Genomic DNA, 23,483 nt, shown 5'->3' with positions numbered 1-23,483 from the left:
CAACACTCGGTGTCAAGCTAGAGGGTGCTAGACAGGGAAGCTGCGCAGCCAGTCAGCGATACCGCCGACGTGCTGACGCTGCCATCGGACTGTCTGTACCAATTATTAGCGCGGAAGATCTAGGGCAGCCATTTGTTCCACCACCTAAACCCAATCCCCACATTCCAGGGCCAAATAGTCCTATGTTGTTTTGGTTGCCTAGCAACGTTCATTGGCGCCAAAATAGCGTTTTTAAATCCCTCACTGGACACCATTCTCTGTTTTCCCTTCCCTGATGAAAGCTCTGCAATAGAGCTGAAACGTCAGATTCAATAAAACTTCTTTCGCATATATTACCCTGGTGAATATTCCTTGGAGTGCTGTCTATTTGCTTACCTATATATATATATATATATATATATATATATATATATATATATATATATATATATATATATATATATACACACACACACACACACACACACACACACACACACACACACACACACACACACACACACACACACACACACACACACACACACACACACACACACACACACACACACACATATATACACTAAACAAATACACTAAACCCATTATAAATATATGTAAGACATTTTGTGCCTTAAGCAAATCACAGGGATTGCTTGTCCACATAATGCAATATATTCAAGATGGCCAACTAGGTCAAAGGCCACCCTGGTATCGCCAGTCCTACAGTCAACTTTCATCTGATTCATTAAGAAATGGCTTCAATACACATTTTACACAGGGACTAAGTTTTACCTGCAACTTACTTTCTGCTTTCAAGTTTAAAACTCCCAAACATGGTTGCCCTTTTATTGCCCACCACTGGGATCACCTGACTATAGCTGGGAAGGGTGGAAGCCACTGATCCTGTATAAACTATAACAAACAAGGGAAAGTTGTGCTCACCAATAATTTTTAAAACATTAAGCGTGGGTGCAATGAGGCTGTGACTACAAAATACATACATTTCATTCTTCTTGTATTTGTTTGTATGAATTTTTCGGTCACAATTGCAGTGCACCCCCACTTAATGTTTTGAAAATTATTGGTGAGCACAACTTACAACTTTCCCTTGTTTAATATTTATTCTCAGGCACAAACATATGTCTGGATCTAGCGACAGTCTATGGTCTGACTTTAGACCCACAGGCCGGTTTTTGGATCCTGAGAGAAGTGTCATGATTTTTTTGAGGACTAGGGACCAATGACTCAAGATTTTTGCATTGATATTTAGTACATCTTTTTTTAAATACATTTTAGCTAATTACAATTGTGCTTTACCATTTCTTTCTGGGTAATTCTTCGCTAATTATGAAGCGGCCTTTTTCCTTTTTCATCCCCCCCTTTTTTTCCCCCTTTCTTTCTTCTTCTTTCTTTCAGTATTTTTAGTTTATTCACTCTGTAAAAGCTTTAAACTTAATCTTTTGACAAAGTTGTTTGTTTTATGTTTTGTTTCTATTCCATTTTATGTTACACTATTTTTTTGATTAATAGCTCTGTAAACCACTAGTGGTGATTGACTTTTTATAGTTTCTATATACTGAAAATGAGGTTTTTAAGGAAGGTCTTTTATAGTATGTTTTTACAGAGTTTTTTAATTAGTGATACGAGCTATACGTCATTTGTTCCCATCACAACGGGTTCCCGCCAAACATAGTATTTTAGAGGCTACATTTTCTTTAAATCTTCTATATACTATGTAAAGAATTCTTTCCACACTACGTCTTACCAGTATGTTGAAAATAATATCTTGCAGGTTCTTGGTGTCCTCTTCTGAAAAGGATTCTTCATCACTAAAGTCTCCAGTCGTAAGAATCTTAATTTCTATTTTACCTAGTATAAAGAAAAAGCCAAATCTGGTTAGTGTAGGTGGTTTGTCCCAGAAGAGGAATGCTGTAAGTGCCCTTGTTAAGACAAAGGTATCTGAGATGCAACATATATCATATATTATTGCATAGGAAAGAGTCGCTTGTAGTAAACCTCACGCTTATTTTGACAAGCATATTTCCACAGTACGAGCGTCGCTTAATGTAGAAGATTACTTTTTGCACAATTACAAAAACAATTAACATGGAATATGGAATGGAAAATGCCTATTCAAGAATTAGCCAGTTATAAATTATATTCAGCAATAAGCCCTTTACTATGAATATTATCCATAAAAAGATTCAACCATACACAGGCTGATAAAAGTTGCCAGCTTGTACCCCCCCCCCCTTCAGACTGAGTTGGCAGCTTATTGCGGCATGTGGCAACCAAATCAGCCTTCGTTATGATTTGAACATGGGTCTCTGGCGGAGCCATTGAATCATTGGACTGATCCAATGCTTGCCCAATATGCAATACAGTTTTGGGATGGAGAGCATGATACTTTATAATACTTGGTTTAATTTAAGAATTTAGCATTACCTTTAGAGAAAATTATGCACTTCCTCAAGTCAAAACACCACTAGTTCCCAAGGTTAGTTACATAGTAATAAGCAGTGGCATAAATAGGTTAGTGTGCCCACAACAAAATCTTACCAAGTCCCCAAACCTTGTGGAATATAGATTTTTTTCTTTACATACATACAACCCAACTGGCAACCCAACAGCTTCTGGATCTGCTCTTGTTATTTTTTACTTCCCAGGTAGAGCTTCTATAAGCAAATCCCCATTATAATAATTAGAGAGCACACACTGCTTAAACCATGCAAAATACCATACACAAGCCAAAGAGAGGTACCACATAGCCAAGAGAGAAGCACTAAGAGAAAACCATATAACAATTAAATATGAATATATTAACAGCACCTGGAACTTTCCAAAGATCTTGCATATAACCACAACGTCAAGAAAGCAGAGGGTTTTATAATCTACACCAGGCATACCTTCTGCCTTCAGTCCTTCTTTCTCAAGCAGGTCCTTAACAACATTCTCAATGTGTCTTAGCTGGGGGTTCTCGTTGCTCATCTCTCTCACCTTTCTTTCTTTTTGCTCAAAGCTTCCCCGATGGATCTTAGTGACCCTGACTTTAACACGACCATCTAATATGAAGAACAGGATAAAGTAAAATTCTACATAAGCCGATAAAAACCTGTGCTATAGTATCCAGTCAATTGTTTAATTGTAGCCAAGCAACTATTGCATATATCGGTACTGATACGGCAGCCTTTCTGAACAGTCCAGTGTTGTGGTGTGGGTTAGGGTTAATGTTTGGGAATAGCTTTTCTGTTGGGCTTGAAAATATTTTTTCTAGACAGTTCATCTTTAGTAGCAAGGAGACACACTTAACCTTTTTCTATTTAGCATTGGAAATACAAATAAATACTTGCCAATAAATCAATCAATCATTCCACTGATCACGAACAGCCACTAAAAGTGGGTTTGAGTTCACTGTGACAATCAAATAAACCCTTGCAAAACTATAGGGCAGTAAGTATTTTTTACACTAAATCCTTCCTGCAGTACCGGTATGTCCTCATCTTCTAACTCTTCTTTGCAAGTTCGTTATTTCTGTTTTATATTCTTCCTCTATTTATATTTGAGAATGAAAGTGAAAGCCACACAGGATGGAAAAAATTAATATAATGAGCCCAATACCCATATCCACTTGCTTGGTATCTAAATTTTTCAATCAGGACAGCCCCTGTCCCGATTTTCACTGGGTGTATGGGCACACACATATAAAATATACACGTATAATACTACTTAGTTCTGTATCTATATGCAAAGAGGTATTTACAACAGCACATTAATGCAGTACAACAGAGGACAAACCATGGCAATGTTTCGGAGATTCCCAACCCTTTACCAAGGCAACATCCAAATTTCTTCTACAATGCCTATTTTAAGGAAAGGCTCCTCCCAAATCTGACATTGCTTAGTTATTATACTATTAGCTGTACTTCGTTAGCAACTATAGTTACAAACATGTATGCATAACCTCTATGTGCAAAGTCTTAATATACAACATTTGTTATACAAAAGCATTAAGATTGTACGCTGTTTTTGCCTTTTCTGGACGTACAGAAAATTGTTGCCACAATGGAGGCATTGCTTCTATAACCAGAAAAAAGAGGGAAGCAATTGCATGTATTATGTTCATGAAAATGTCAAGAGACTCGTAGTTTCAAGTTCCCAGTGTAAATTGTAGGTATATATTTGTATGTGTTTATTCAATATAGAGCAACATCTGTAGGGGCTCATAAAGGGCCCTAAACATTATATATATATATATATATATATATATATATATATATATATATATATATATATATATATATATATATATATATATATATATATATAGTTGCGAGGCTAACAGTGTAAATATTATGTCAGATTTGGGAGTGATTTGCAGGTCAGAAAACACTCTCTCTCATTGACAAGGTTGTGTATGCAGTAATTCACCAACCACACTTACTACCGCTACTATTCCTGCCTAAACCCGAAATACAGCAAATTTGAACAAGCTTAAATTGCAAAAAATACATTAAAAAACTCAGATATACCAGTTCTGATTATTGACCAGACGCACAGCATATGCATCTTTAGCCTATTTGACCTAAATACTGGAAACCTATTAGAGAAATAATAAGCAGTATTATTTTTAAGAATATTGACATTTTCATATCATTTTATTTTGTTTGGACTCTTTGGCCCAAGTATACAATACATACTGTATATTATCTAACATTTGACTGAAAGCAATGTCCGAGACAAAATAAGTCACTTATTTCAGTGTAAAGCCATGTTATTTTTCCTGTTCTTTACATACCAGAGGGTTCTTTACCAGTGGGTTCAGGAGTGCTTGTAGTCACGCCTTCATCACTTTCCAAAGGTTCTGCTCCCTCTCCCTTGTCATCTGCAGTATTCTCCAGTTTGTCTATTAATTTGTTTAGGGTGGTAGCTAATGACTTAGATGCTTGTTTTCTGTCAAATTCTCCTTTCAGACCTTCATTTTCAAGTTCCTCTTGGGCCTGTGGAATAAATATACTACATACTGTAGAAGTTCATTTAAAGGAGACATTTTGTGTAATACTAATTTTCTAGTATAATATTCCCTCTTGCTTACAACATGAAATGATGCATAAAAAAATGCAGGGAGGAATTTAAGTACTACGAGCAGGAGAGAGTTGATCGGGGAGGGTAGGAGGGACCTGGAAAGAATCAGACACTATGGACAGGAGTTAGACAAATATTGTGGGTGGGCAGACAGCGTGAGTGAGTTGGCCACACAGTGTCACAAGAAGCACCTCCTATTTCTGCCCTCCCCATCCAGAGCTTGCATGATCCATGCCATCTACATGGGAAAGTGCCCGTGACCCCAGAGACAAGTGGTGAGGACAAAAAATAGGGAAACAGCGGGAATGGAATCACAGCTTTTTTGGTATTTTTAAAAGAAATTTATCCTGGAAGGTACGAAAAAATTATGCCTTCTATTTTATTTTATAAACTATTTATTCATGCACATGTAAAGAAGAAAAAAATCTGTATAATATATGTCCTTTTTAAATTAAACATGAAATCGAATTCTATTTTTTATTAAAGCATTCATAACTGTTGTAAGCTCATTTAAAAATCTCAGCTGTCAATCAAATGTTGTCTGCCCCTCCTCTATGCCTTAGGCATAGAGGCGGAGCAGGCGATTACTTTCACTTTCCATTCAGCACTTCCTAGATGTCACTGCTCTCCACACATTCCCCAGTTCTCTTCACAAGTGCATGGGGATGGACATCGGTTTCCCCATTCTGGTGCACAAACAAGATTCTGAGATGATGCAAAGCTTGCCTTAATAACAGTGTCCACAAAATGGCTCCTGCCGCTTGCTATTATTATGAATTCTTAGACTTAAGGAAACAAGATTCAAATAATTTATATAGTGTAACTAAAGTTCATTTTGTTTGACTAATGTGATAAAATAGGATTTTGAATACTTTTTATTTTTTTTGGTGATGGAACCCCTTTAAGAAAAATTTATGTTTTTTGTTGTTTTGCACTGAACTTGCCAAACTAAAATTTGGTGTATATTGAACATACCCTTGCATAATGCACATGTATACATTCTGCAGGGATGTCATATCTACATGCTGCATAGCTAGTAATTAATTTAAATATCCAGAAATAAATATAGTTCTACCATAGTCAAACATTATAATTTTCCTCTTTATTTGATCTGGTATAAACGTATTGTGCGACGTAGCTCAAGGCAAAAGTAGAGAACACGCTGCTTTCCCTAGGAGACAATAAATCAACTGTAGCCGATGAAAGCTGATGCACTCGGGTCATGTGGTATAACTGCACTAGCAGCTCACCGTTGAACTGCAAGTGCGCTTCAGATGACTGTATAAATGTATTGATGTACGTACAGCACAACAACATAGATACATGACAGAGCTAATTATTCATAGGGTCACTTAAAGGAGTTTAGCCCTGTTTAATAGGTGTTCTATGAACAGGACGTATGCCAAACATAAAATTTGCTGTTAAAGTACAGGCACAGACAGTTCCCTTCATAATGGGCTCCTGCTAACAAAACAACAAAATTGGAAGGCAGGGGGGACAATATACTGGTTATCTAATAGTATACCTTGCAAAGACCAAACATGAAGGAGCTTCAATCACCCTGTTCAGCTCAAGAAATAATAAACTAAATAGGTAAAATAATAGGCAAATAGTATGTTCACCACATGTTTGTATTCAATCAGCTCAGGTTGAACAAGTGGGTATATTTTCTGGGTAAATGCTCATTCTCTCTACATTGGGTCCAAATGTATTTTAACATTTGGACCCATTTTACAAAACAGTGAACAACTTCTACAGACAAAAAACATATACACTCCATAATTCATTGATTTAATGAATATATCAGTGTGTGAAAAACAATAATGCATTAAATAGAGGAAGTCTCTCTCAAAGCAATGATCCTACCTCATCAATAATATTATCAAACTCTTTCTCCACTTCAGTTTTCACGTTGTCCTTTATCTCGGACATCTCAGACTTGGGCAATAGGATGCTCTCTAGCTCTTTCTCAAATTCTTGCAAAAGTGCCTGTTCATCTTTTTCATCTTCTATTTGTGTTTCAGGTTTACTACCCAAGTCATCTTCACTGTGAGAGCTCTGCAAATCCCTTTGTTCTGCATCAACCTTTTCTTCTTTCTTCTGCAATAGAGGAGTACGTTATACATCAGCACTGCCCTTGCATGTTTCTTATATTTTAAGGGGTAGTTTACTTTAAATAAGCACTTATGTTATAGAATCCCCTATTTTAGTCACTTTTCAATTTTCTGAATAATGTGCCTTTATTTTCTGAATCTTTCAAACTTTCAAATGAGGGTCACTGACCCAAGCAGACAAAAAAGTGATTGCTCTGTGACATTACATTACTTAATTTTCTATTCAGGTCCTCTCCTGTTCATCTTCCAGTCTCTCATCCAAACCACTGCTAGGGTAACTTGGACTATAACAACCAGATTAGTAGCTAAAATTGGAGAGCTGCTAAACAAAAGTAATTCAGAAACCACAAAATACAAAAAATGAAGACCAACAGCAAACTGTCACAGAGTATCACTGTCATTATCATACTAAATATTACTTTAAAGGTGAACTATCCCTTAAATGTTATGCTTGCAAAGTAATATAAAACTGCCTGAGAATTTTTACTAGGAAAAAGGTGCTGCGCTGAAGTATAAAGATCAAAGGCTTCTTCATGCTGTTTTTTTTTAAAAGCAATAATTAGGAATGTATTAGTAAAAATGAAGTTCAGCAGTGGTAGTTTAATGCAATGGGGCCTCAAAGCCATCCCTAGGCTAGCCAATCTTACCTGCTAGTCCTGATTCTAAGGAGACAGCCCTCTTTTAGGTATAACAGATGTCAATGCTCAGTGTATTGCTTAGGTTTGGTTTGACATGAGCCAGGGTCATTACCGCAAAACATGAAACGAAACCCCGGTCCATGATATCACTCTTGATGTTCGTTTTGTGTATAGCTGCTTCTCATAAAAATACATTTCCAATGAAATGTTATTGGCCAGTCTTTGGATTTTAGAGACAGATTAAAACTTGGCATTGTGTGAACCAAATGAGAATATATGTATATATTTTTAACCATATGTCACCACCTGTAATAAACAACTGGAAGTGTGCCCAGATGCTTCTATCCATCCCATTCTATAGCTAGAAAACAATATAAATGTACCCGACGCCCATAAGTGATCAAATGATACAAAGCAGCAAGTTTTTTCTTTTATACCTTATAAAACTTTAATTTGTTATTTGACGCTAGCAACAGCACCAAAGAACAATTACAACTGATTACATTACTAAGCAGCATTAAATGTATTATTCAGGCTGTGTAATAATGTACACACATCTCCTCCCATTCCAATTTTGTCACTTCTGTGGTTTCACTGTGTTTCTGCCAGCAAACCAAAAACAGTAAATCACCTACCTTTTTCTTTTTCAGATCTGCAATGAAATTCACCAGGTCTTCCGGGTTCCTTATAATTTTATAACGAAGTCCCTTATGCATACCTGGATGGAATACAAAAAAAGTGATAACCAACTGTGCAAAATATTATGAAAGATGTAAGGGAATTCTATGCCCCTAATAGGAATCTATCTCTGGCAAGAAAGAGGACATATATACCGCTCTTCTGAAGACTTTTGCAATTTACATTTTTTTTTCTTTTTTTAGATTTAAAAATACTACGTGCTTTTAAATGGCTAATATCATGAAGGTGTTACTGTGAGGCGCCTGCTGTTGGACCCAGGCAAGGTCCAGACAGAAAGGCCTATTTAGTGAAATAGGAAGTGTCTCTCTGCTCCATTCTATTGCTCCTGTCACACTGAGTTTCACTAAGATAAGCTTTTGCTTTTCAAACAGCTGGGGAGTGCTCCGTTACATCCACAAATTAATATATCTGTAAAAATGCTACTATGAAATATAAAGAAAAAAATATGTAAACTGCAAAAGAGCTCAGCAGAACACCGAGCAACTTAGTTATTCACAGGGTATATTCCCCAATTAAAGTACTGGTTCGGGGCCACCACCAGAAATCATGGGAACAAAAAACAAAACTTAGGTCTATGGAGAAATATTCCAGAAAGTTGCAAATAGTCAGAGGAAGAAGACAAATAATTCAAAAACTATAAAAAAGAAATAATGAAGGTAAATTCAAAAACTGCTTAGAATTAGCCATTCTATAACATATTAAGAGTTATCTTAAAGTGATATTAATAACGATTAATCACAAAATTACTGATGTAAACCCACAAATTAGTAAAATATATTGTTTTAAAAAAACACTCCACTTCCGCATATGGAGAAGGATACTACTTACTGTAGGGGGCGAGTACTACTGCTTTCAGCCTCTCTTATCTCACACCCACTCCTGCAAAAAATAAAAGCCTCCTCTTTTTGAAAATCTCCTCTCGAGCACTGCTCAAGTTTTTTTTTTTTTCAGATGGTGCTTTTAACTCATTCCCTCTTACTAGGTTATATATGCGTGTGCCTTTCCTGCCTGCTTGACTTTTCCTGCACTTTAGATCCAGCAGTCCTGGCACAGATATTTCTGTTTGTGCAGGGAAGGCAGGCAGGCAAGGGCCACACATAATCAAGTAAGGCAGAGAATAAAGCACCATTAAAATAAATGAGCAGCACAGAGTTGTGCAGAGGAGGAGTTTTGCAGTGCGGTGGAGGAGCGGTGTTATTGTATAGTCACAAACCTAAAATTAAAGGAAGCAGTAGCACTGTTATAAGGAGACTGTAACCCCTGACCCTGTGTGGCCAAAGTAGTATAAACCAACAAAACCATTTAACTGTGCCAGATTTTTCCTGTCAGTCATGCATTTAACTTCCGGCCTTGCAAGCTCTGATTGACAAGCCCCAAGGGATCATGAAAATGTGTCAGAGTCCGGTCCAGAGGTCACATTGAGGAAAATGGTCTAAAGGACATATAGGCATATTTTGATGAAGCATTCAATTATGCTAAAACCTGAGAAGTGTCACTATCCCCTTAAACGTGAACTGCCCCTTTAACTGTGAACGGATCCATCGGCCTGTAAACTTAGTCGTTTCATAAAACAAAACAAAAAAAAACCATCTTTTTAACAAACTTAATTCAACATCCCTGTGATCAATATATTTTAAAAGCTAAAAACCCATTTTGTTATACGGTTACATCCCAGATTATTAGTCACCTAAATTATTTGTAATGTTCAATATTAGCAAAATGAATACCGGTATGAATTCTGTCAAGAAGGTATTCTGCCTGGTTTTTTTTAAAAAATTTTTTCATTATCTTTAATTCATTGATTAATGATTAGATATTTTCCTTATTACCTCTCAGGCTTAGAAATATGGGGTATTTAATTTTCGGGAAGAATATATAGTAATGCTTGGGATGTGGCATGAGTTTTTTTAAAATACGCCACCATTTAAACAATAGAAAATTTACTAAAATCGTTTTGCCACCAACATAGATTCATGCAGCTCAGTTCCTATCAAGTACTGTTTTATTATTACATAGAAAAGCAAAAAAAAGTTGCTTGGGAGGGGACATGATTAATCTTTAAGAGTACAGTGGAGGACATTATAGCAGATAGATTAAGAGCTACAGTTAGTTGGTTTAGGTATTGGTATATATTTATAATTGCAAGTTTATAGATAGGTCTGTATAAGTAGGGGTATATATGTGTGTGCTTAGTTTCATTTGGAGAGTTTAAATTTGTCAACCTATTTAGTAAAATGAATTAGTTGCTTAAAATGGGCTATATGATAATTGGAATCCTAGTATCTTGAAGTTTTCTGAATAATGGGCCAGATTCAATTCCGTAAGAAAAAAGTTCTCATGGTTTATTTTGTAAAAACGTATGGATGAGATTTAATTTAAGGAGGCAAAAAACTTTTCTACTATTTCCGTTCCAGTTTTCCCATAAACTTCAGTAGCATTTTCATGTTATAAACACTGAAGGAAGTTTTTCTCATTTAATTGCATCTGGCTCTATGGAAAAATGTGAAATTTAATCTATAATAAATACAGCTTCATTTTTATGGTGGTGCAAAGAATGAAAGCCCAAGTTTGATAACAAGTGGCTATAAGGTTGAGCCCTTTATAAAAGTATTGTCCTTTGTTCAGTGTATTTGCAAAAAGAATAAGGGGGTTATTTATTAAAGTCTAATTTTTTATGGTCGGAGTTTTAATGGGGAAAAACATTTTTTGTAGAAAAAAACTAAATTTTTTTCGTTATTTATTAAACCCTGATGGTGTTAAAAGTCAGAATAAAAAAGACCTGCTGAGTTCATGTAGAAGTCAATGGCATTTATATTCTGATCTGCTCTGGGTTTCGTTCAATAATCTGAAGAATTTGTGGTTTTAGGGCGTAAAATCCAAAAAAGTCCCATGTTTTGGGCATCAAATCAGAAAAAGTCACAGTTTTTCACAACATATGCGAAAAATTAATACGACTATGATTATTCCACAATTTTATTGATTTTTTTCCAGTTTGGTTACATTTTTTTGATAAAGGGAGTGAAAGTGCATGCGGATTTGGTTGGAGTAGTTTCAGAAAATAGTGAGAACTTTACAAATTTTAACCCCTAAAAGTCTGTATGAAGAGTCAGTGTATTTAATTAGAGCAGCTGCAACATTATAGTAGTCTATGGTCTGTATGTCTACACAACCCAATGGATTCAGGGACTAGCACCTCAGCCTCAGTAAGGGGCAGCATTAAGCAATACCATTCTTAAATAAAATCAAACCTTAGAGTATATCTAAACATTACAATCTAAAGCAAGCAGACAAATTAGAACCTGCTGAATACAGAATTGTCCACAAAGGTGATGTTTATTGGCATGTAGCCCCACCTAGGGGATACATTTGTATACTACAATAGTATGGTACAACTAGTATAAACAAACCTTGGCTTTCCGCAGTCGTCTCCTGATTGAAAGGCAGTTCCTCCTGTATAAAAACCAAAGGAGAAAAAACAAAAACACAATTTGATCATGAGAAAACAAGCTTATAAAGAAAGAAAAGACGAGATGTAGCATATAGCATTTAGGAACCAAGCTGAACCTGCCAGCATTTTTGGAGCAGTAACAAAACAACCATAGAGTTTTAGATTTTGGTTTTGGGTATACAGTACATCTTTGATCAAAAACAGGAAATTGTTTCTTACTTACCGTAATTTCGGTTTCCTGGTCACCTTCCATGGCAGCATTCACCAACGGGTTAATCTTCCCAACGGGCCGACAGCCAGGATCATCCCCCAAGCAAAATAAAACCATCAGCTCACCCCCTACTCACTGTCTCAGTTATACAGCTTGTCATCTGGGTGGGAAATCCCTGGTGAATGCTGCCGTGGAAGGTGACCAGGAAACAGAAATTACGGTAAGTAAGAAACAATTTCCTGTTTTCCTCGTCACCCATGGCCCAGCCTTCACCAACAGGAACTACCAAAGCTAAAAGGGAGGGATTCAGACAACATGCAGATAAATCACACTCTTTATTCATTCATATGAACAATTGACTGTAAAACCTTCCTCCCGAATCTCGCTTCTTGGGAGGTAAGGACATCAAGTTTATAATGTTTAATAAATGTATTGACGGACGACCATCTTGCCGCCCTGCAGATAGCTTCTGGCGATACTTTGGCTTCCATCGCCCCAGGAACTCGCCAACGCCCTGGTAGAATGGGCCTTAAGCCCCTTGGGGAACCTTACTGCCTGCTATATTATATGCTTTTGCAATTGCAGCCATGATCCAGGAACTCACTGTCTTCTTAGAAGGAGCTTTTCCTTTCCTGAATCCGCAAGGAATAATGGACAAGTGCTCAGATTTTCTCCACAACTTTGTTCTTTTCAAGTATATAGTGAGTGCTCTGACTAAGTCAAGCATATGCCATTGTTTCTCCGTCTCTGTTTTTGGAAACGGACAAAAAGAGGGAAGAGACAGTTGCAAATCCATGTGAAATTTTGATACTACCTTAGGTAGAAAACCACCTGGATCGTTGAGGACATCAGACCTAGGATTTTTAAACAGTGCTGAACCGTCACCATATGAACTCCTCTACTGCCAGAATAATCTTTTGTTATTTTTCGACAGGCAGGCTCACTAAATTCCTTGATGTTTGGAATTTTGCACCTAGAAAAATAAGGGATCTTGTTGGACGTAGATTGCTTTTTCTTCGTTCGCTATCCAACCATGAGATTGTAGAAACTCTTGCACCCTTTTTGTGTGAGAATCTGCCTCTTCTTCTGTTTTTGCCGTCACTAACATATCGTCTAGATAGTGGAACACCGATATCCCCTCTTTTCTTAATTCGGCTAACAACGTGACCAGAATTTTTGTGAATACCCTCTGGGATTGTTACAGCCCAAAGGGAAGACATCTGAAGTTCTCCTACTGCGAACCTCAGGTACTTCCTGTGTTCCTGGCAAACTGGTACGTCAACGTAAGCGTCTTTTAAATCTATTTTCGTGAGCTAGTCTCCTACTGTGATGGCTTGAATTATTGAAGCTAATGATTCCATCTTGAACTTCCTCATCGTTCCTCAGGCCTTTTTTATTGCGAACAGTCTTGAATAGAACCCCCTCCCTCTTTTGTGAGGAGGAACGGTTTCTACTCCTTCTGATATGACCAACTGATCCATATACTCCTGGACCAGGCCTTCGATCTCTTCCAATCTTCTGAAAACTGAAACTAAGAAATGATCCGCTCTTGGCTCAGATTTGAGCTAACAGAGACAGCCTACCTCCTACTCTCATCTGAGCCGGCACATCCTCATTGCTGCTGTGCTGCAGAAGTGGAAGAAGAGAAACCACTAATCCTCTTTTGATTGCCTCTTGTGTTTTGACGACCTGCTCTCCAAAACGATTTTCTTTTATATTCTCTTTCAAGCCTATACTGTCTGGAAGACCTTCTCCTTTGTGAATGATGTGACAAATCTTCCTCTCTTAATTCTTCTCTCTTGAGGAAGGAAGACACTTTCTTCCAGAGACTTTTTTAATGATTGTATCCAATCTTTCGCCGAACAGCATCCCTCCTTCAAACGGAAGCTGACACAAGTTCGTCTTAGAAGCTGCATCTGCTGCCCACGGTTTAAGCCATAGGGCCCGTCTTGCCACCACTGACAGTGCCATAGAAGTAGCTGTGAAATGCACCAAATCAGCTGACAATATCTTAGACGGTTCAACAGGGGAAGTTAGTGTCTGCCTTACTGCTTTTATCAGCGGCTTAATCACTGCTAGATCAAAATTGGAATCCTCTTCAATCTCAATCTACCCTTCATCAGAACCTAACATAGACTGCACATCCGATGTCTCTGACAATACTCCTCCTGCCTGCTTAATGACTGCTGCCAAAGACTCCGCAAAGGCTTGGTTTCCTTGAGAAGATGACGCTCCCAAGTCTTCCTGTCTTGTCCTTCTTCTCTAAGGCAGGAAGGCTGTGCAATATAAACATATGCTTGTTAGCCCCCATAACTCTCTCTCTCTTTTAATACAAAACATCTTTTAGTAGGAGTACGTAAGAACTCACCTTTTCCCTTTGGGGTGAGGTGTTTTGCCCGACATTCTCTGCTTCATGCGTCCGTCAGCTAGAATCTGAACTATCGCAAAATGTCAGCCACAGGAAGTGCTTCTCCCTAATAAACCTGCAGGACTTGCCCTGTATGGTTGCATACATAGCCCCTCCATCATTGCCATGATGCTTTAACGATTCCTGGGCCCAAACGCCTCCGTTATCCTTGATATTGGCGCCACTCCATTGCTCTAAACAAAGATGGCGTCCGCTCCTAAGGATCTCTGTGTGCATGTGCAGCATCCTAACTGCCGCATCTGTGGTGTTTCTTGCGCAGAACTGATACGTCCAGCGCTCTGACGTCAGTTCCGGTTCTCCGATGCGCATGGGGCGCGCACTTCCGCATTCCTCCTACCTGCCTCCCTAACCCGCAGAGCGGGAGGTACGGCTTGGCCCCGACTGCTCCTCCACAGCCCCTATGGCCTTCCCTTGCTAACCCCCTTTTGGGGGAGCGAACTGGACTTCCAGCAATTGTTGCAGGGAAGGGAAAAGAAGAGAGAGAGAGAGAGCAGAGAAAACCCTCCCCTGCTGCTGGGAAACACTCTTGGCCTCACGCCATGACCATCCATCAGCCCGCCAGGATAAAAAAAAGACAGTGAATAGGGGGTGGGCAGATGGTTTTATTTTGCTTGGGGGAGAATCCTGTCTTTCGGCCCGTTGGAAGGATTAGCCAGTTGGTGAATGCTGGGCCATGGGTGACGAGGAAATGATTAAATTATATAAACATGAATTCCCCACTAATTTCAACAGACCTCACCTAGTTCTCAGAGGTACAAAAACGGTTGAAAGCCTGCTATTATACTATACATTAGATAACTCAAGAAGGAGTTAGCTATTTAGCATGTGAAAAAATACAGGGTTATGAAATGCACATTTTGTGTGTTTAGGCAGCAACTTAATAAAAAGCAACCCTTTTCTCACTTTCATTTTATGTGTTGATAGATGGCCAAAGATTGGTACAATATACAATGGTCCCCATTATGATCCAAAAGTACAAAGGCAAATGTTACCCCCGAATCAGTTGCTGCATCCGTTTCTCTGTCCTCTGGCCTCAGCACCTTATTCCAAAAATCTGTCTCTGTTTCTTCCTCTTCATGTCCTACATCGTCTTTCTCTTCAAGATTCTCCTGTTTCATTAATTCTTGGGAACCTATACAAGAACAGTTGAAATAGCTTCATTACATCTTACAAATATGATTAGAAGCTACTAAAGATTTTTTTAAATGTTGCACGTTTCCTTAACCAGCAGGCCTTGCTTACAAATATTTTACAAATAAGTAAAACAAAATACATAATAAATAATGAAGGGCAGCTAATATATATATATATAGTATGTCCATGTAGAATACGCTAAGGGTCAAATCTTTCAGCATTCGAATTTGTGGCACAATTTAACATTTCCAAAACTTTTGAGATTTATTGACCCCCCCAAAAAAAAATCAGCATGAAATGCTGGCAAGTCAAATCATGTTGTAATTTCAAAATTTGAGCTATTTCTTATTTTTAGTTTTCAAGACACATTCAAATTTGGCAGACAAATTGTGAGATTTGAGTCTTTTAATAAAAATGCACACAGACTTTGAGGTTTTTTTTGCTTTAAAAAACAAACGTACTCAAATATAATTTTTCAGAAACAGTGAAACCTCAACTTTGCATCCCCTGATTATACATTCTCAATCATTTTACATTATTTATTTTTTTGGTCCCACCTATATGCTATGTTTAATACATTTCCCTGATTTTACATTTTCCTGGATTTTTTGGCCCCCTGAAAAACTTAACAGTGATTCTACTAATATCTGTTTCTAAATGTTAATGCAAAGGGGAACATCCCCTGTTTAAGACTAATGGTACTTATTTAATCAGAATAAATTATCACCTTATGCGTTTCGGGAAACATTCCCTTAATCATAGGCATATACCGAAACGCGAAAGGCGATACTGCTACCCTAATATTGCAATAAACCCCCTCAAACCTATCCGGAGTGCCGCCTGATTTATTTGGACCTATAGCACAGCCGGAACACTGGTGGCTAAGCACACAGAGATTGCGGAGCTGATTGGAGGGACATCGGTTGGCGGGGTGAGTCTTGAGCGGTCATACCTTTACTGACTTCCTTGTAAACATCTTATTGTTCATAAAGTTCCAGTGTCATTGCCAGTTGTAATCAAAATATAAAATGGGCAATTCAATTCATTGGTAGTTGCAAAATAAGTATATAGTACAAAAATAATGCCAAGACTATTTACTATTCTTTTTTCAAAAAAGTATATTAAAGTTATCATTTTGAACATTTTTGACCATGATATTGTGTACCGGTAAATCATTGAACATCTAGGATTGTGGTTAAACATAGGCATCTGTTGCAAAGAATGGCAAACTACAAATGCAGCATAAAGATTATAAATGCATATTAACCTACCAGCTTCTTGACTTTGTTGCTCAGAATGGTCAGGTTGCTCAGAATGGTCAGGCTGTGATGGTACCTCTATCTCATTTCTGCGCAAAGCTTCATGGGCAGCTGGCGAAGGCTTGGACCCCAAAGTTTTTAGGTTTAAAGTTTTCAGCTCTTCTGATAATTCCTCCACTATACGCTTTGTGTCAGCTAGAAAAATCACCCCAAAACTACATATGAGAGAGTGACCCTTGGCAAACATGTCAGCTCCATTATAAAATAAATCAGATGGTATTTATTGGTTAGAAAAGCTCCCTGTACCCAACTATTTCAATTATAGTGAATTAAAGCTCATCTGACTCATGACAGCCATTGGCCAGTGTTACATAAGCTATAATAAGAAATAAAAGGCAAAAGTCCTGATCTTTAATTTATAAGAAGTTATAAGAATAACTATCCATATGTTTTAATACAGTGTATGGTGGCAGTTTCTCAAACATAAGAGCATAGACTATGGGAACCCTTGCATCCATTGCTATAGTGCCCAATCTAATAAACCATGTGTATAACTAGGGAAAACTTATTAAAAACACTCCTGAATAATAATATGCTGCAATGATGATCCACTTGGTGGACTTCTGCTTTCAGTATTTAATGTAATTAATTTTGCTCAGTTCAGAGGAAATTGTACAAATGAGAACTTCATTTTTGATACTTACAGACTTGTGCTTTCACATATTCAACATACTGCTCTGGACTGAGTGCAGGGTGGCACTTTATGGACTGTGGAGTACCCGTGGAAGGGGGGCGCAAGAAGGGATGGTGGCATATGCGAGTGGTGTGTACGGTCAGAACATATGAGCAAGATTGAGGTTCATCCACACGGGCTATATAATCTCCATTGCCCTCTTCACACATAAACTACAGCATAAAAAAATGAATTAACAATTAATTTCTGTTGACAGGGACACATTTATCACTGATTTACTAACCTGTAACCAATTATTTAGTCCATAAACAGAAACAGCAGGCAAATGTCCAATACAGTATATACAGTAACTGTGTACCGTACATTGAGTACAGTGGCAAATCAAAGCTGCTGTAACATCAGTTATTTTCTGAATTTCAGGTCGATAAATAATAATTTGCAGAAAAGTTTACTTTACTTCTTACATGTCTCTGTTTATATAACATCTCTGTGATATTAACATTCCCATGTGACAGTGTCCTAATTCTACCAGCAGAAAATATGCTCTTACCCTGACTTCCGTTTCCCTGGACTTTCCATTAAGATCACACTTTGACCCATTCACATACATTTGGCTATGGTAACGCTTTAGCCTGTGATGTTTGGAGGCCTAGAAATAAATGCAAATATTAAGTGTAGTGCCAACAGGTTATAGAATATAACATTTTACATTTTAGCAAACACATTTCTATTAGTAAGCTGGATACAAACCTGTCACCTGAATATCTATCTATACACATATACTGTATATTTAGACATAAAAGGGAAAGTTAACCTTTATTTTATAAAGTGCCTAAAAATTAGCATTTCAAATTTTGCACTTTTTTCAGAGTTGATGTTTTTAACATTTTTTATTCAAGCTTATTTTTTTATATCCAGATTTATAATAGAGAAGCTAACAATCGAGTTTGAAAAAAGTTTTAGTTAATTTGAGGTAGAAAAAACTATAACAGTACACAACTTTGAATTCTGATTATATGTTTCATCCACAAACACATAACTTCCACAGTTCTGCCTGAAATATCTTCAGTATACCCTTACAATACATGATTGCTGTCAGGGGCAGAACATCGGCTGATCTGTTCTTTTGTACTTTATATGATCGGAACGGCTAGTGGCAGGTCGGGAGATGGGGAAGTCCGATCGTACGATGATACGTACGATCGGATCTTTGCGTCTATGGCCAGCTTTAAATGTACATTTGTGTTCTTGCAAGTTCCAGATCCTTACAGGGACTCCTGCTTCAGCAAAAATATCATGATGTATGAGCAGTAACAGCTTTCTAATTAAGCAGCTATATACAGGGTCAAAAACATGGTCTCCTCAAACAATATCTGACAGGGGTTCATTCTGAGAATTAAGGAGAAAATTTCTTGGTTAAAAGCATCCAATTGTTTGGCCTGGAGTCCACACAACTGGATAATTCTGATTGGCCCAGCATCTAGAGTGGTCAGATAAAGCACAGGTACGCTCAATTCCCAGTTTAAGAAAGAACCACACAGCTGCTATGACCCACACTAAATCCAAGCCTATTCTACTAGTTGCCTCCGAGAGACATTTGTAGGTGAATTTTAGGGGCAGTTTACAATGCAGCCTTTGGCAAACAACGAAGGAAGTTGCCAGTGATTTGTTGGTTTTTTTTCTAGAAATATAGTAAAGTTGTTGCAACATGGAAGACAGTCACAGGGGAAAAAATAAATAAATAAAAAGTGATATTCAGCTTGAAAAAGAAACTAAACTGCTCTGAAAGCTTGCTTTGTTTATTAGCAAAAAAAATATCACCTTTATACCACTGTTATTTTTTTGTTCTGGAAATAACAAATCCCTTTAAACAGTTGTGAGATTTCTTTAGAGAAACCTTGTTTTGGACAATTTCATGTCTTACGCATACCAGCAGGGCCGCCATCAGGGGGGGACAGGGGGGACAAGCGTACCGGGCCCGGGCATGAAGGGGGGCCCGGCAGCGCTGCATTTTTTGAAGATCCGTGCCCCCCTTACGAGCGCCCGAGCCGTACGTCCTCCCTCTAAGTTGCCGAATGCGGAAGTGCCGAAAAGCCGATCCGCCGAAAAGACCCGAAGTCACGGAAAGACCCGAAGTCACGAAGCGCTGAAAAGACCCGAAGTCACGAAGCGCCGAAAAGACCCGAAGTCACGAAAACAGCCGAAGCCGAAGTCCTGAAGCGGCGCAAAGACCCGAAGTCACGAAAGGAGGCGAAGTTGAAGTAGTGAAGCCATGAGTTCAATTCTACTGAACACCAGTTTGTGTATTTTTTTTTTTTTAATCCCCTGGCCACCAATGTATTATTTTAATATTCTATAGGCCCCTGCCACCAATCTTTTTGTAAAAAAAAATTTTTTGGGGCCCCAATTTTTTTTAACTTGTAAGGGGGCCCCTGACACCAATGTTTTTTTTAAAAAACCTTTTTTTTTTTTTTTTTAATTTTTTGGGGCCCCAATTTGTTTTTAACTTATAAGGGGACCCCTGCCACCAATGTTTTTTTTTAAAAAAAACATTTTTTTTAATTATTTTTTTTAAAAATTTTTTACATTTTTTTTAATTATTTTTTTTAAAAATTTTTTACAAAAAGATTACAAAAGTGGCCCCCTGCCACTTTTTTTTTCAAAAAAATTTTTTTTTTAAAAAAAACTTTTTTTTAAAAAAAAAATTTTTTTTAATTTTTTTTTTAAAAAAATTTTTTGGGGCCCCAATTTGTTTTTAACTTATAAGGGGACCCCTGCCACCAATGTTTTTTTTTAAAAAAAACATTTTTTTTTAAAAAAAAACTTTTTTTAAAAAAAAACTTTTTTTTTTAAAAAAACATTTTTTTTAAAAAAAAACATTTTTTTTTTAAAAAAACATTTTTTTAAAAAAAAAAAACATTTTTTTTTTAAAAAAACTTTTTTTAAAAAAAAACATTTTTTTTTAAAAAAAAATGTTTTTTTTAATTTTTTTTTAAAAAAATTTTTTGGGGCCCCAATTTTTTTCAACTTATAAGGGGGCCCCTGCCACCAATGTTTTTTTTAAAAAAACATTTTTTTTTACATTTTTTTTTTGGGGCCCCAATCTTTTATAAGGGGGCCCTGACCATCAATAGCTTTTTATAACTTGTGTGGGGGGGTTACTTTTTTAGCGATGATGTCTGTGTGGTCTTTTAACTGCGATGTGGAGTGGGCGGCATATGGGGTGGAGCTTGGTCGTTAGTGTGGGCGGGGCCCAGGGGGCCCCAAAAATTTTGTTGTACGGGGCCCCGTGATTTCTAATGGCGGCCCTGCATACCAGATACAACTGTATACAGCTATATTTAGTATCCATGATGACAAGGATCTGAATACTAGTTACTAGTACTTAATATTTAACAATGCTGACACAAGTTCATTCAATTAAAGAGTAGTGATGAGCGAAATTTTTCAGCAAGTTTTGCAGCAAAAATAACTATAATGGGTGAAAAAAATTGCCGCACAATGGCGCGTATCAAAAAAAGATTTTGTCACCTCTAGCCTTCAATGCATTTTGGTGAACTTTCACCTTTTCGCAAATTTTCTGCCAAACAGGTTAGATTAACTAATCACTATTAAAGAGATATTTAACTTTTCAATATATTGCATGTAATATATTACATTAATTACAAATTTTGAGTGGTTTTAAAGTTATTTATTGATGTAATAACTATTATATGTCTACCTACAGTATATACATTTTCTGCACTCCTGGCTCGAACTCCTGAAACAATGTAGTAACCACGCTTATAAAAGCTGACTAAAATAACTGGAAGAGACCTGTTAATTGTTCTAAAAAAGAAGGAAAGGCAATTTACATTGGGATTGCCAAAAGTTAGGCACCCCAAAGTGATTATATTTACTTACCTGACACTCCGGTTCGGTGTTCCTATCAGCAGAAATCTGCACCAGCCCGGGATTCTTCCAGCAAGCACCACGGAGCGATCTTATTCCTTTTTCTTCCGTTTTCAAATTTTCCCTGGGGCAGACACAAGTGCAGTAGAATGAAATAGCTGGCTTTTTCGTTGAAGTTCAGTTCGCTCTATTGTGCATTCGCAGCCACGAGAAGACCAAGAAAGCAGGAAGAGGTTCGCTCCATGGTGCTCACTGAAAGAACCCCGTGTGGTTTTCTGCCGATAGGAGCACTGGCCCCTGGTGTAAGGTAAGGCAAGTGTAAATTGCTTTTCCTTGTCCTTTAAGAGTCAGACCCTGAGAATTGAAAAGATTAAACAAACTGCTCTCGACTGCAATATACAAATAACTTTAATTTAATTATTTAATTTACTTTAATTTAATTTATTAGTTATTATTGAGACATTGCTTAGCATTATGTTTCCTTTTACTATGCAAATGGAAGCATTTTTTTTTTAATGTGGAGGACCTCTTTAAGAACTGTCCCAAAGTGACTGGGTGCCAGGAACTGCTGTCTCCTCCTTTCTATTAAGTGGTTTCAGATGAAAGTACTGACTGAAGGACCATCAAAATTATGCAGAAATATGTTGTTTCATCTGGCTATTGAAGATTTGTAAAGAAGATTTCAGGAGAAATTGAAAATATAGATACTGTACCTTAGCCGATTCATCATTCCAGTTAAATTCAGACTGATAGTATCCAAGGAATAAGACATCCCCTTTTACCTCAGACTCTGGAACAAAAAAAATTCCAATTTCTTCAAGAATATATTTTTTTTAAAGGATTGCCGACTTTTGTCAGATTATCAAGAACACTTCCAAAATTTAAACAATATACTGTGCTTTGCAATGTATTAAGACCCTTGTCCAAAACATTTATTTCACAATTTAGCAAAATCCCTGTTATGTTATTTAAAAACAGAAAATCCAAATTAGATTTTTAATGTGACATAAAATTTCTATAAATTAAAAACAAGTATGGGGTCTATTACCCAGAATGCTTGGTATGTTTTTTTTCCATAATTTGGATCACCGTGCCTTAAGTCTACTGAAACAAATTTAAAAGGAAGTAATTTAAAAGTATAAAATAAAAAAATGTTTCTCGATATAGTTAGCCAAAAATGTATTTCATAAATGCTGGAGTGACTGGATGTCTAACCTTATACTCAGAACACTACTTGCTGCTCAGCAGCTCTCTTGGTTCCAATAATTTTTGACTGCTTCATCAAACTGAAACTTAAAGTTTAGGCGGTTATTTATAAAAATCTGACATTTTCTCACTATTTTCTGAAAAGCTCTGCGACCAAATCCACACTGACTTTCCCCCCCTATTTATCAATAAATTTACACAAAAAATTCTTGTGTGGGAAAGGACTTGATAAAATCTAAAAAAATCAGAACTGACTTTTTCGGATTTGACGTCTAAAACCACAAAATCTTCAGATTATTGAAAGAAACCCAGCATATATCTTCAAAATGTCAAGAGACATCTGCCATTGATTTCCATGTGAGGTCTGATTTGAAGTACTTTTATATTCAGACTTTTAACACCATTGTGGTTTAATAAATCTCAAAAAAAAAAAAATTTCCCTGAGGAAAAAAAATCACCCCTGAATGTTCCTGTCCCTGGTATTTCAGGCTGGCAGTTGATTCTAAACTGTTACAATTTGCTGCATAAATTGATATATTTCTCAGCACCATCCGTGGAACGTTAGCATCTACTGTATCAATTAGAACAGCTAGCTGCCTTTAAAGAAACTTTGGGATTGTGCTCAGCAGGAACAAAGAAATAGATCAACTAATGTATCAATTTAGAACAGTTTATAGAGTCAGCGACCCATCTCCTA

General features: G+C 37.1%; 1 protein-coding gene across 2 annotated transcripts in view; it reads right to left on the bottom strand.

Annotated features, from left to right (window-relative positions):
• os9.S (osteosarcoma amplified 9, endoplasmic reticulum lectin S homeolog) overlaps positions 1-23,483 on the bottom strand; it is a 37,085-nt gene that overhangs the window by 6,816 nt on the left and 6,786 nt on the right. The window contains exons 4-14 of one of the 2 annotated variants that reach the window (XM_018250092.2): positions 22,294-22,370; positions 18,240-18,338; positions 17,700-17,901; positions 17,008-17,190; positions 15,595-15,734; positions 11,923-11,965; positions 8,452-8,534; positions 6,931-7,164; positions 4,778-4,979; positions 2,889-3,044; positions 1,748-1,851 (exon numbers count right to left, since the gene is read on the bottom strand). In XM_018250092.2, coding sequence (XP_018105581.1) covers positions 1,748-1,851; positions 2,889-3,044; positions 4,778-4,979; positions 6,931-7,164; positions 8,452-8,534; positions 11,923-11,965; positions 15,595-15,734; positions 17,008-17,190; positions 17,700-17,901; positions 18,240-18,338; positions 22,294-22,370 — 1,523 coding nt within the window. The remainder of the gene's footprint in view (positions 1-1,747; positions 1,852-2,888; positions 3,045-4,777; positions 4,980-6,930; positions 7,165-8,451; positions 8,535-11,922; positions 11,966-15,594; positions 15,735-17,007; positions 17,191-17,699; positions 17,902-18,239; positions 18,339-22,293; positions 22,371-23,483) is intronic. The other variant, XM_018250093.2, reaches the window with a different exon arrangement.

The sequence above is a fragment of the Xenopus laevis genome, chromosome 2S, assembly GCF_017654675.1.
Source record: "Xenopus laevis strain J_2021 chromosome 2S, Xenopus_laevis_v10.1, whole genome shotgun sequence".
NCBI lineage: Eukaryota > Metazoa > Chordata > Amphibia > Anura > Pipidae > Xenopus > Xenopus laevis.
This window is presented reverse-complemented; position numbering and strand designations above follow the sequence as displayed.